We start from the raw sequence: 12,847 nt of genomic DNA, 5'->3' as shown, positions 1-12,847 counted from the left end.
AGGTGAGAGAGCTCCAGGAAAAAGAGCAGCATTTAAGGGCGGTGGCGGTAGACCTCCAAAACAAGCTGGATGCAGAGAAAAACAAGGCGGGAGGGGCTCCCCAAGTCCAAGTGCTGCCAGGAAGGAGAGCAGGGACCCTTGTAAGCAAGTTCAATGGAGACCCGAAGGAGTTTCAGGGCTTTGAGACTGAGATCGTGTATGCTCTTGAGCTGCACCAGAATGAGTTCCCCGATGATGAGCACAGAGTAGCGTTTATTGTGGAACATCTCACCGGAGCAGCCAGGGAGTGGCTAAGACCATTAATCGCAACCAAGAATCCTTGCATGAAAAATGTCCAACAATTTCTAGAAGGTTTGAGGACGATGTATTCGTCCGATAGTCATTTGGACCAGACTAAGGAGGAACTGCATAATTTACGCCAAGGAAATATGACAGTTCGCGCATATTGGGCGAAATTCACCATGCTGGTGCACAGACTGGGGTGGGTTTTGGATTCGCCTCCCATGCAAGCTGCGTTTTACTTGGGTTTGAGCGAGGAGGTGAAGGATGAACTCTCGAGAGGTCCAAAGCCCAGTACTATGGATCAGCTGAGCAAAGCAGCTCTGGCGGTGGGGGTGAGGCAGGAATCCCGGTGGAACGACAAGCAAGCGACGCGCGCAAAGCGGGCTTGGTTCCCACGGTCGCAGGAGAAGCCACTCCCTCAACAACCCTTTCAGGCCACGCCTGGAGCCAGCCAGGACCAGGAGCCCATGCAGATTGATAGCGCGCGCGCGCGGGCTTTTCAAACCCCAGCGGCGCCAAGACGCAAGGAGGGAAGGGGCGGGAATTGCTTTCTCTGCAACTCACCCCAGCATCTCGTCAGAGACTGCCCACATCGCAGGGAGTGGCAAGGAAAGGCGGGAACGGTGGTGCCCTCCCCCACTGACGCAGCACCACAGCAGGGAAACGGGAAAGCCTGGCTGCAGGAGACAAGGGGCAGCAGCCAGGCACAGTCAGCAGACAACAGCCCCAGCCCGCCCACCCGCACAGAGAGGTGCAGAGCCAGCCCACCCCTCCCAGAGCAGGAGTGGTTCTAGAAGTGACGCTAACGCTCCCAAATGGCTATCCCCTGACGGTCCTCGCCTTAATTGACAGTGGGGCGTCCGCCAACTTCTTCTCGAGAAGCTTTGCAGAAGAGCACCAAATCCAGCTTTTGCAGTTGGATTTTCCTCTGCACGTAGCAACCATTGACGGCAGGGAGCTGCTGGGAGGGGCCATCACACATCAAACCCCCCCCATGAGAATGACGGTGCGAAGGCACTCAGAGACACTGGCGTTCAACGTCACCACCATCTCAGACCCCCCCATCGTCTTGGGCATGAGCTGGCTGGCGCGCCACGACCCCTCCATCAGTTGGCACCAGAGGTGCATCACGTTTGGGTCAGACTTTTGTCTGGAACATTGCATGCAGCACCAACCAGGGGAGGGGCCTCCGATAGCCACGGTGGCCACCATGCATATCAAAGGGGGTGAGGCAATACCCAAGCAGTACTGGGACCTGCAGGAGGTCTTCAGCGAAGCGGAGTCCGACCACCTACCCCCGCACAGGCCTTTTGACTGCCAGATCAACCTGGTGCCAGGGGCGACGATACCCCCAGCCAAGCTGTACGCCATGTCAGACCAGGAGCTGGAGGATCTGCGCGCTTTCATCGACAAGAACCTCAAGCGGGGGTTCATAAGGGAAAGCAAGGCAGCAGGGGGCAGCCCGGTCTTCTGGGTGGACAAGAAAGACACGCAACAGCGCCGTCTTGTGGTGGACTTTAGACGGCTGAATTCGGTGACAGAGCCCGTGGCTTTCCCCATGCCCAGAGTGGATGATCTCCTGACAGCGGCACGCAGGGGCAAGATTTTCACCAAGCTGGACCTAAGGGGGGCGTACAACTTGATCAGGATCCGGGAAGGAGATGAATGGAAAACCACGATGTTCACGCCTCTGGGCTCTTTTGAATATCTGGTGATGCCCTTCGGTTTGCAAGGGGGCTCAGCATGCTTCCAGGCCTTCATGCACCACGTCCTGGGGTCCCTCCTCTTCAGGAAATGCTTGGTCTTCCTAGATGACATCCTTATCTACTCGAATGACCCAGTGCAGCATGTGAAAGATGTCAGAGAGGTGTTGCAACGCCTGAAGGAGCACCACCTGTATGTGAAGCTGGAGAAGTGCAAGTTTCACACCAAAGAGGTGGACTTCCTGGGCTACAAGCTGTCAGACAAGGGGCTGGCGATGGACAAGGACAAGGTGCAGGCCATCCTGGACTGGCACAGCCCCAGGACGCGCAAAGATGCCCAACGCCTACTAGGCTTCGCTAACTTCTACAGGAAGTTCATCAAGAACTTCTCTCGCGTTACGGCTCCCATCACGGACTGCCTGAGAGGCAAGCAGAAGTTCAAGTGGACACCAGAGGCGCAAGCAGCGTTCGAAAGCCTCAAGAGAGTGTTCGCCTCAGACCAAAACCTGTTCCATGTGGTGCAGGACGCGCCCCTACGCATTGAGACAGATGCTTCTGAAAAAGCTGTGGGCGCAATTTTGTTGCAACTGGACGCCAACAGGGAGTGGAGACCCTGTGCCTTCTTCTCCAGGAAGCTGACACAGCCTGAACGCAACTACACAGTGTTTGATAGGGAACTTCTTGCGATCTACGCTGCGTTCCAGCACTGGCGACACTTCCTGGTGGGCGCGAAGCACCCCATCCAGGTGTGCACAGACCACAAGAACCTGGAGTTCTGGAGAACTGCCAGGGTGCTCAACCAGCGGCAGATACGGTGGGCAGAGTTCTTCTCGAACTTCAACTTCTCCATCCACTACATCCCGGGGGAGCAGAATGTCAGGGCGGATGCCCTCTCCCGCAAGCCAGAGTACATGGAGGAGGAGGCGCCACCAGCCCCAAGGCACATTTTCCCCCCGTCGGCATGGTCCTGCGGAGCAGCTGTGGTGAGCGAGGCAGAACTCACAGCACTGACGGCAGCGGATGAATTTGCCAACCGCATCTTCAGAGAACTGAGAGGGGGGAGGGAGCAGGCAAAAGACTTTGCAGAACGCAGAGGGCTGCTTTTCTACAAGGGTGCGCTGTACCTACCCACCACCCAGCTTCGACGTACGGTCCTCAAGCAGATGCACGACAACCCTACAGCGGGGCATTTTGGAAGGGACAAAACCGCTCACCTAGTCATGAGACACTTCTGGTGGCCAGGGGTGCGGGAAGATGTTCGAGACTATGTAAGGGGCTGTACCACCTGCCAGCGGGCGAAGGTGGTCAGAGCAGCGCCACCAGGGTTGCTGGAGCCCTTAGCCACACCACACAGGCCGTGGGAAGTGGTGTCCATGGACTTCATCACAGATCTGCCTTCGTCCAGGGGTAAGACTGCAGTGTTGGTGGTGGTGGACCTTATGTCCAAAATGTGTCACTTTATACCGTGTGCCAGGGCAGTCTCGGCAGAAGAGACAGCCAAACTGTTTGTTGATCACATTTTCAGACTGCATGGATTACCTTTAAGGGTTATTTCGGATCGTGGCCGCCAATTTGTTTCCAGGTTCTGGCGGCGGCTCATGAACCTCCTGCAGGTGGAGGTCAGCTTGTCGACGGCTAGACACCCGCAGACCAACGGACAAGCGGAGAGGGTCAACGCCATTCTGCAGCAGTACCTGAGATGCTACGTCAGCCAGCGGCAAACGGACTGGGTGGATCGCTTGCCACTAGCAGAATTTGCCTACAACAATGCAGTGCACGTCTCCACAGGGGTGTCGCCCTTTAAGGCCAATTACGGGCGCGACCTCAGATCTTTCCCAGAGAGGGAGAGGGAGGAGGAGGAGGAGGAGGGCCCACAGGCTGAGGATTGGGCAGAGGAACTGGAGACGGTGCACCAGCAGCTCAGAGAACACTTGGAGAGGGCCAAGGAAGCGTACAAAAAGGGGGCAGATCGCCACAGGCGACAAGGGGAGGTCATCAGGGTGGGGGACAAGGTGTGGTTGTCCTCGGAGGGCCTTCCCACCAGAGGGAGGTGCAAAAAGCTGGCACCCAAAAGGCTGGGCCCCTTCACGGTCACGCAACAGGTAAACCCGGTGGCATACAGGCTGGCACTGCCAGAGGACATGAGGGTGCATCCAGTGTTTCATAGATCGCTGCTGTCGCCGTACAGGGAAAGCAGCAGGCTCCGAGACAGCGAACAAACCCCCGAGGGAGGGGGGGAGAGGGAAGGCAGGGAGCAACTCAATGAGGCCACGGCCATCCTGGATTCAAGGTGGGGGGTGGGGGGACTGGAGTACCTCATGGCATGGGAGGATGCTCCACCGTCCCAGAATGAATGGGTCCCAGCCACTCAGATACAGGAGGAATTCTTGGTGGAAGAATTTCACGCCCTCTTTCCCCACAGACCCAAGCCCTGGCACATGGAAAGGGAGGGGGAGGAGGAGGAGGCACGGGAGAGCAGCTCACCATGGCGCTGGGAAGCGGAGTTTGAGGAACCAGAGGATGAGGTATGGGTGTCACCGAGATCCACCCAGTCAGAGGAAGGAGCAGATTGGCAGAACGTTTTTACCCCCACCAGCTCTGACGCCACGGACTTTTTGGGATTCCCGTCCGCCCAGGCGGAAGGGGGGGGCTCGCAGGACTGGGGGGAGGTATTCACACCAACGGGCTCGGAGAGCACTGAGTTCTTAGGCTTCCAGTCGTCACCGACACATGGGGGGGGCCTGGGGAGGGGTGAAGGAGAGCTTGGGAGGGGGGTGGATGTGAGGGACAGGGGATATCGCGAAGTCCCTCCCCTCCTGAGTTCAAGCCCGTCCCCGAGCAAAGGGGAAAGCAGGGAGAGTTCCGATTCCAGTGGGGAAGCAGGAAGTCGTGTCCGAGGCTCAGGCAAGGTAGAGGAGCCAGGGTCCCAGGTGGGACAGGAAGGGGCAAGCAAGGGGGGAAGACCCATCCCTCCAACTCCAGAATTACGCAGGAAGAGGAGGGGCAAGAGGATGGGTCTGCCAAAGCTTTTGTGTTGGAGAAAGACGCGCCAAAAGCCATTAGGAGGTTCTGAAACCGACTGACAACATCGCTCCGTGTAAATAGCAATGACTTGAGCACTGTAAATACGCAGCACCAATAAAAGAATAAAATGCAGAGCTGCGTAGCGTCGTTACTCTGAAGTAGTCCACTCCGGCCACTGTGACACCTTGTCTGTAAAAAAAGCTTTAAAAAATTTTTTTTAAGACAATGGCAAGGAAGAAATGATAAAGCGCAGAAAAAGAGAAAAAATATAAAACCAAGAGAGAGGAAAGAGGAAGCCAAGTTCGAAAGAACAAGTATATATGTTAGAAATATATAGGATGGTGACAAGAGATGGTGATGTTGTTGTTGTTTAGTCGTTTAGTCGTGTCCGACTCTTCGTGACCCCATGGACCAGAGCACGCCAGGCACTCCTGTCTTGCACCGCCTCCCGCAGTTTGGTCAGACTCATGTTCGTAGCTTCGAGAACACTGTCCAACCATCTTGTCCTCTGTCGTCCCCTTCTCCTAGTGCCCTCAATCTTTCCCAACATCAGGGTCTTTTCCAAGGATTCTTCTCTTCTCATGAGGTGGCCAAAGTATTGGAGCCTCAGCTTCACGATCTGTCCTTCCAGGGAGCACTCAGGGCTGATTTCCTTAAGAATGGATAGGTTTGATCTTCTTGCAGTCCATGGGACTCTCAAGAGTCTCCTCCAGCACCATAATTCAAAAGCATCAATTCTTCGGCGATCAGCCTTCTTTATGGTCCAGCTCTCACTTCCATGCATCACTACTGGGAAAACCATAGCTTTAACTATACGGACCTTTGTCGGCAAGGTGATGTCTCTGCTTTTTAAGATGCTGTCTAGGTTTGTCATTGCTTTTCTCCCAAGAAGCAGGCGTCTTTTAATTTCGTGACTGCTGTCACCATCTGCAGTGATCAAGGAGCCCAAGAAAGTAAAATCTCTCACTGCCTCCATTTCTTCCCCTTCTATTTGCCAGGAGGTGATGGGACCAGTGGCCATGATCTTGTTTTTTTTTTATGTTGAGCTTCAGACCATATTTTGCGCTCTCCTCTTTCACCCTCATTAAAAGGTTCTTTAATTCCTCCTCGCTTTCTGCCATCAAGGTTGTGTCATCTGCATACCTGAGGTTGTTGATATTTCTTCCAGCAATCTTAATTCCGGCTTGGGATTCATCTAGTCCAGCCTTTTGCATGATGAATTCTGCATATAAGTTAAATAAGCAGGGAGACAATATACAACCTTGTCGTACTCCTTTCCCTATTTTGAACCAATCAGTTGTTCCATATCCAGTTCTAACTGTAGCTTCTTGTCCCACATAGAGATTTCTCAGGAGACAGATGAGGTGATCAGGCACTCCCATTTCTTTAAGAACTTGCCATAGTTTGCTGTGGTCAACACAGTCAAAGGCTTTTGCATAGTCAATGAAGCAGAAGTAGACGTTTTTCTGGAACTCTCTAGCTTTCTCCATAATCCAGCGCATGTTTGCTATTTGGTCTCTGGTTCCTCTGCCCTTTCGAAATCCAGCTTGCACTTCTGGGAGTTCTCGGTCCACATACTGCCTAAGCCTGCCTTGTAGAATTTTAAGCATAACCTTGCTAGCGTGTGAAATGAGCGCAATTGTGTGGTAGTTGCAGCATTCTTTGGCACTGCCCTTCTTTGGAATTGGGATGTAGACTGATCTTCTCCAAGCCTCTGGCCATTGCTGAGTTTTCCAAACTTGCTGGCATATTGGGTGTAGCACCTTAACAATATCATCTTTTAAAATTTTAAACAGTTCAGCTGGAATATCATCACTTCCACTGGCCTTGTTATTAGCAGTGCTTTCTAAGGCCCATTTGACTTCACTCTCCAAGATGTCTGGCTCAAGGTCAGCAACCACACTACCTGAGGTGTATGAGACCTCCATATCTTTCTGGTATAATTCCTCTGTGTATTCTTGCCACCTCTTCTTGATGTCTTCTGCTTCTGTTAGGTCCTTACCACTTTTGTCCTTGATTATGGTAATCTTTGTACGAAATGTTCCTTTCATATCTCCAATTTTCTTGAACAGATCTCTGGTTTTCCCCATTCTATTGTTTTCCTCTATTTCTTTACATTGCTCATTTAAGAAGACCCTCTTGTCTCTCCTTGCTGTTTTTTGGAAATCTGCATTCAGTTTCCTGTATCTTTCCCTATCTCCCTTGCATTTTGCTTGCCTCCTCTCCTCCGCTATTTGTAAGGCCTCGTTGGACAGCCATTTTGCTTTCTTGCATTTCCTTTTCCTTGGGATGGTTTTCGTTGCTGCCTCCTGTATAATGTTACGAGCCTCTATCCATAGTTCTTCAGGCACTCTGTCCACCAAATCTAAATCCTTAAACCTGTTCCTCACTTCCACTGTGTATTCATAAGGGATTTGATTCAAATTGTATCTTACTGGCCCAGTGGTTTTTCCTACTTTCTTCAGTTTAAGCTGGAATTTTGCTATAAGAAGCTGATGATCTGAGTTACAGTCAGCTCCAGGTCTTGTTTTTGCTGACTGTATAGAGCTTCTGCATCTTTGGCTGCAGAGAATATAATCAATCTGATTTCGATGCTGCCCATTTGGTGATATCCATGTGTAGAGTCGTCTCTTGTGTTGTTGGAAGAGAGTGTTTGTGATGACCAGCTTGTTCTCTTGACAGAACTCTATTAGCCTTTGCCCTGCTTCATTTTGAACTCCAAGGCCAAACTTGCCAGTTGTTCCTTTTATCTCTTGATTCCCTACTTTAGCATTCCAGTCCCCTGTAATGAGAAGAACATCCTTCTTTGGTGTCATTTCTAGAAGGTGTTGTAGGTCTTCATAGAATTGGTCAATTTCACTTTCTTCAGCACCGGTAGTTGGTGCATAAACTTGGATTACTGTGATGTTAAAAGGTCTGCCTTGGATTCGTATCGAGATCATTCTGTCATTTTTGAGATTGCATCCCATTACAGCTTTTGCCACTCTTTTGTTGACTATGAGGGCCACTCCATTTCTGCTACATATCTCTAGATTTCATTTAATCTCTGTCCAAGTCTTAATGTAATTGTCTTGAAATAGCTTGATGTATCTTGCGCTATCCATATTCCCAGGTATTTAACTTTTCGGCAAATTTTCAGATTTGAGGTTCACCTCTGTGTGAATTCGTTGATGTATTCTAAATTTTCCACTGTATCTGAAGCTCTTTCCACACTCCATACATTTAAATGGTTTCTCCCCTGTGTGAATTCGTTGATGTACTCGAAGAATTTCACTTCGACTGAAGCTACGACTACAATCCATGCATTTAAATGGTTTCTCCCCTGTGTGAGTTCGTTGATGTACTCGAAGTTTTCCACTTTGACTGAAGCTCTTTCCACACTCCATACATTTAAAGGGTTTCTCCCCTGTGTGAGTGCGTTGATGTATTCGAAAATGTCCACTTTGACTGAAGCTCTTTCCACACTCCATACATTTAAAGGGTTTCTCCCCTGTGTGAGTGCGTTGGTGTATTCTATAATTTCCACTTTGAATGAAGCTCTTTCCACACTCTATACATTTAAATGGTTTCTCCCCTGTGTGAATTCGCTTATGATTTCGAAGGTCTCCACGTTGACTGAAGCTCTTTCCACACTCCATACATTTAAATGTTTTCTCACCTGTATGAGTTTGTTGATGTTTTCTAAGTGTCCCACTGTCACTGAAGCTTTTTCCACACTCCATACATTTAAAGGGTTTTTCCCCTGTGTGAGTTCGTTTATGTATTCGAAGAATTCCACTACAACTGAAGCTACTACCACACTCCATACATTTAAAGGGTTTCTCCCCTGTGTGAGTTCGGAGGTGTAGTCGAAGTTGCCCACTGCCACTGAAGCTCTTTCCACACTCCATACATTTAAATGGTTTTTCCCCTGTGTGAGTTCGTTGATGTACTCGAAGTTGTCCACTTCGACTGAAGCTCTTTCCACACTCCATACATTTAAAGGGTTTCTCCCCTGTGTGAGTTCGTTGATGGACTCGAAGTTGCCCACTGTCACTGAAGCTCTTTCCACACTCCATACATTTAAATGGTTTATCCCCTGTGTGAGTTCGGTGGTGTATTCGAAGTTTCCCACTGTCACTGAAGCTTTTTCCACACTCCATACATTTAAAGGGTTTCTCCCCTGTGTGAGTTCGTTGATGTAATTGAAGTTGTCCACTTTGACTGAAGCTCTTTTCACACTCCATACATTTAAAGTGTTTCTCCCCTGTGTGAGTTCGTTGATGTACTCGAAGTTGCCCACTGTCACTGAAGCTCTTTCCACATTCCATACATTTAAATGGTTTCTCCCCTGTGTGAGTTCGGTGGTGTATTTGAAGTTTTCCACTGTCACTGAAGCTTTTTTCACACTCCATACATTTAAAGGGTTTTTCCCCTGTGTGAGTTCGCTGATGCTTTCTAAGGTCTCCACTTTGACTGAAGCACTTTCCACACTCTGTACATTTAAAGGGTTTCTCCCCTGTGTGTGTTCGCTGATGGTTTCTGAGGTTTCCAGTTTGACTGAAGCTCTTTCCACACTCTATACATTTGAATGGTTTCTTCGTTATTCCTTTTGAAATTACAGATGACCCCCCAGAATTCTTGCTTGTCTTCTCCATCGTCTGCTTCAGAGTGCAGGGAGAGAATATCCTGTTGGGGATTCATGGGAGAGAACAAAGGAATATGACACACATAAAGTTCAATTAGTACTCATCCCAATTACTATTTATCATTATTATGTGCCACCGGATCTCGTGCCCGTTTTCTGACACAGGACTATCCTAGTGTAAATTCTCTGCCCAGGCCTCTCTCTTACGGTCCTTTCTCCATTTGCCTTGCTGGCCAGAGACTCCTGGACGTACCTCCTCTATTTCAATGCGGAATATGTCTCACACTGAAGCAGCTCGATATTAAACATCAATATATAACTGTACTTAATGGAAACTTCAGCCTTGGATATGTAGCACTGATTCATTCCTGGGTTGAGGCTGTTAGTTTTATTGCTGGAGACACAAATTTATTCCTGATCCATCAAACACATTAATTTTATGTCATGGGGTGTTGGGGCCAGGGTAGTACCTCTCATCGGGGACATATAGGGCTCTTTCTGGGGTAATTTGTCCACCATTAATCCCCAACCTGTACTCATCAAACTGGGAAGGGAGCCCAACCAGTAGAAGGATCAGGAAAACTCTGATCCTAAACCTCCGCTGCCTTGTGTGAATATCTTCAGGAATAGAAGAGGCTAAGAAGTAAACACTACAGGAATTGTAAGTGGAGTCCTTAAGACGACTGTGTTGGAGTGTTGTGGGTATCAAGGAGTTAACCCTCTATGCTAAGTGGAAATGCTGACTCAGTTTCATGTGGTGAGTCAGCATCCCAAGAGATGGGGCGCTGCTGAATTGGTCTATAGCCAGCTAGTTAGGATACAGAAGTATGCTTGACTTCCCCACACTGGCTTCTCCTCTGTATGTAGGAAGACTGAGTTATGGTACTTTATGATGCTGCAGGGCTTCAACTGGAACAAAGCCAGTGCTTCATATGGGGCTTCTACGGGTCCGAATATATTGCATCATGTTGCATGGTGCCTTGTACACCTCCTTCCGGTACCTCCTGTGGCCAAGCTGTTGCCAAACATATTGTTCTACTTCACTTTGGACCATATCAGCAGAGCTGTGAAGGTAGGGCTGCCATACGTCTGTTTCCTCCCGAGAATCAAGCACTTAAAATAGCATCCGGGAGGATGGTCGCAAGATCGGCAAAAGGTCCACCTAGTCGTAGGGTAAGACTGCTGTTTCTATGGGGAAAATAATCAAGAACTTCAGAAGCTGTTATTCTGGAGAGAATTTATCCCCAAAAAAAGCTGAACATCTCTGTCCGGATTTTTGCATTTTTAAATGGGGCAAACCTGCCAGAGAAGATGGGGATAGAATTGTTAGCCCTGCGGGGGGGGAGGTTTCTCCTTGGCTGGTCCTAGTGGGAAGAGGATGCTGGACGAGGTGGGCCCTGATCCTAATCCAGCAGGACTTTTCTTAAGTTCCCACAAACTGAATTATTATTATTATTATTATTATTATTATTATTATTATTATTAATTCATACCCGCCCATCTGGCTGGGTTTCCCCAGCCACTCTGGGCGGCTTCCAACAGAAAAATAAAATAACCAATTAAACATTAAAAGCCTCCCTAAACAGGGCTGCCTTCAGATATCTTCTAAAAATCTGGTAGCTGTTTTTCTCTTTGACATCCGATGGGAGGGGGTTCCACAGGCGGGCACCACTACCGAGAAGGCCCTCTGCCTGGTTCCCTGTAACTCGGCTTCTCGCAACGAGGGAACCGCCAGAAGGCCCACCGTACTGGACCTCAGTGTCCAGGCAGAATGATGTGGGTGGAGACGCTCCTTCAGGTATACTGGACCGAGGCCATTTAGGACTTTAAAGGTCAGCACCAATTGTGCTCGGAAACGTACTGGGTCTCGGCGGCCACGCACATTCACCTGTCTAGTTGCCGCATTCTGGATTAGTTGTAGTTTCCGGGTCACCTTCAAAGCGCATTGCAGTAGTCCAAGCGGGAGATAACTAGAGCCACTCTGGCGAGACAGTCAGCAGGCAGGTAGGGTCTCAGCCTGCATACCAGATAGAGCTGATAGACTGCTGCCCTGGACACAGAACTGACCTGCGCCTCCATGGACAGCTGTGAGTCCAAAATGACTCCCAGGCTGTGCACCTGGTCCTTCAGGGGCAGTTACCCCATTCAGAACCAGGAATCCTTCAAACCTGCCCACCCTCTGTCCCCCAAAACAGTACATCTGTCTTGTCAGGATTCAACCTCAATCCGTTAGCCGCCATACATCCTCCAGACCCTCAAACAGGACTTTCACCACCTTCACTGGTTCCAATTTGAAACGAGACCTACAAAGATACAGTCTCCCAGGTAAGAGGAAGGACATACCTCTCAATTGGTGCAGGGACAAAGTCTCTACATTTTTCTGTTTCAAGCGAGGAGTTGAGCTCAGACTTTCAGATCAGAGCCTCTCCTGGGCGGAATAAGTAAAACGGAAGTGCCATTTATGTCACTGTAAAAGCATTCAAAAATATTCACCTGTCGAATAAGTATAAGAAAGTACCTGGTGTCCCGTTAAGGGCTAATAGAAGTATTATGGTCTCAGCATTTGTGGGCTGCAGGCTGTAAAAGGTCTGGAATTCAGATTTAATCCTAATTTCTTGTTTAATTATTTCTCCAGTAAATTAATGAAAGACATTTGTGAATCCAAACTGATAGGTGTTTTTCAGCCAAATCACAGTTTCAAGTATTGCTTGCTTTGTAAAGCTGTGGGAGAGGCATACATTTCAGCAAAAGAATTTGATCAAGTTAATGTGTTTTAATCAGCTATTGACAAACCAAATCATCTCTTCAAAAAGCTACTGAGATTTATAAATCACTTTATGTTTCAAAAATAAAAAGTTCCCTCCCTCTCTCTCTCTATTTCCCACTCACCCCTCCTCCCTCCCTCCCTCCCTCCCTCCCTCCCTTCTCTGTCTCTTCCTTCCCTCTCCCTCCCCCCTCTCTTTCCTTCCTTCCTTCCTTCCTTCCTTCCTTCCTTCCTTCCTTCCTTCCTTCCTTCCTTCCTTCTCTCTCTCTCTTCCCCCTCCCTCCCCACCCTGCACTTTTATTCTGTGGTAGCAGGACTGCCACTGCTTTGGAACATGTAGCAGAGATCATGGTTACAAGGAACAGGTTGGATGTGAAATACATCTGTGTTTGAAATAGGATTGGCCGGGGGGGGGGGGCAGAAGGTAATCTCGCCTAGGGCGCAAAA

At 49.3% G+C, this 12,847-nt stretch overlaps 1 protein-coding gene across 1 annotated transcript in view; it reads right to left on the bottom strand.

Annotated features, from left to right (window-relative positions):
- Positions 1–12,847, bottom strand: part of LOC132591143 (zinc finger protein 721-like) — a 41,710-nt gene that overhangs the window by 20,442 nt on the left and 8,421 nt on the right. Inside the window, exons 2-3 of the mRNA XM_060268923.1 lie at positions 8,162–9,677; positions 4,391–4,393 (exon numbers count right to left, since the gene is read on the bottom strand). Of these exons, the coding sequence (XP_060124906.1) occupies positions 4,391–4,393; positions 8,162–9,677 (1,519 nt within the window). The remainder of the gene's footprint in view (positions 1–4,390; positions 4,394–8,161; positions 9,678–12,847) is intronic.

This window comes from Zootoca vivipara, chromosome 2, assembly GCF_963506605.1.
Source record: "Zootoca vivipara chromosome 2, rZooViv1.1, whole genome shotgun sequence".
Taxonomy (NCBI): domain Eukaryota; kingdom Metazoa; phylum Chordata; class Lepidosauria; order Squamata; family Lacertidae; genus Zootoca; species Zootoca vivipara.
Note: the sequence above shows the minus strand (reverse complement) of the source record. Positions and strands in the feature narration are given on the sequence as shown.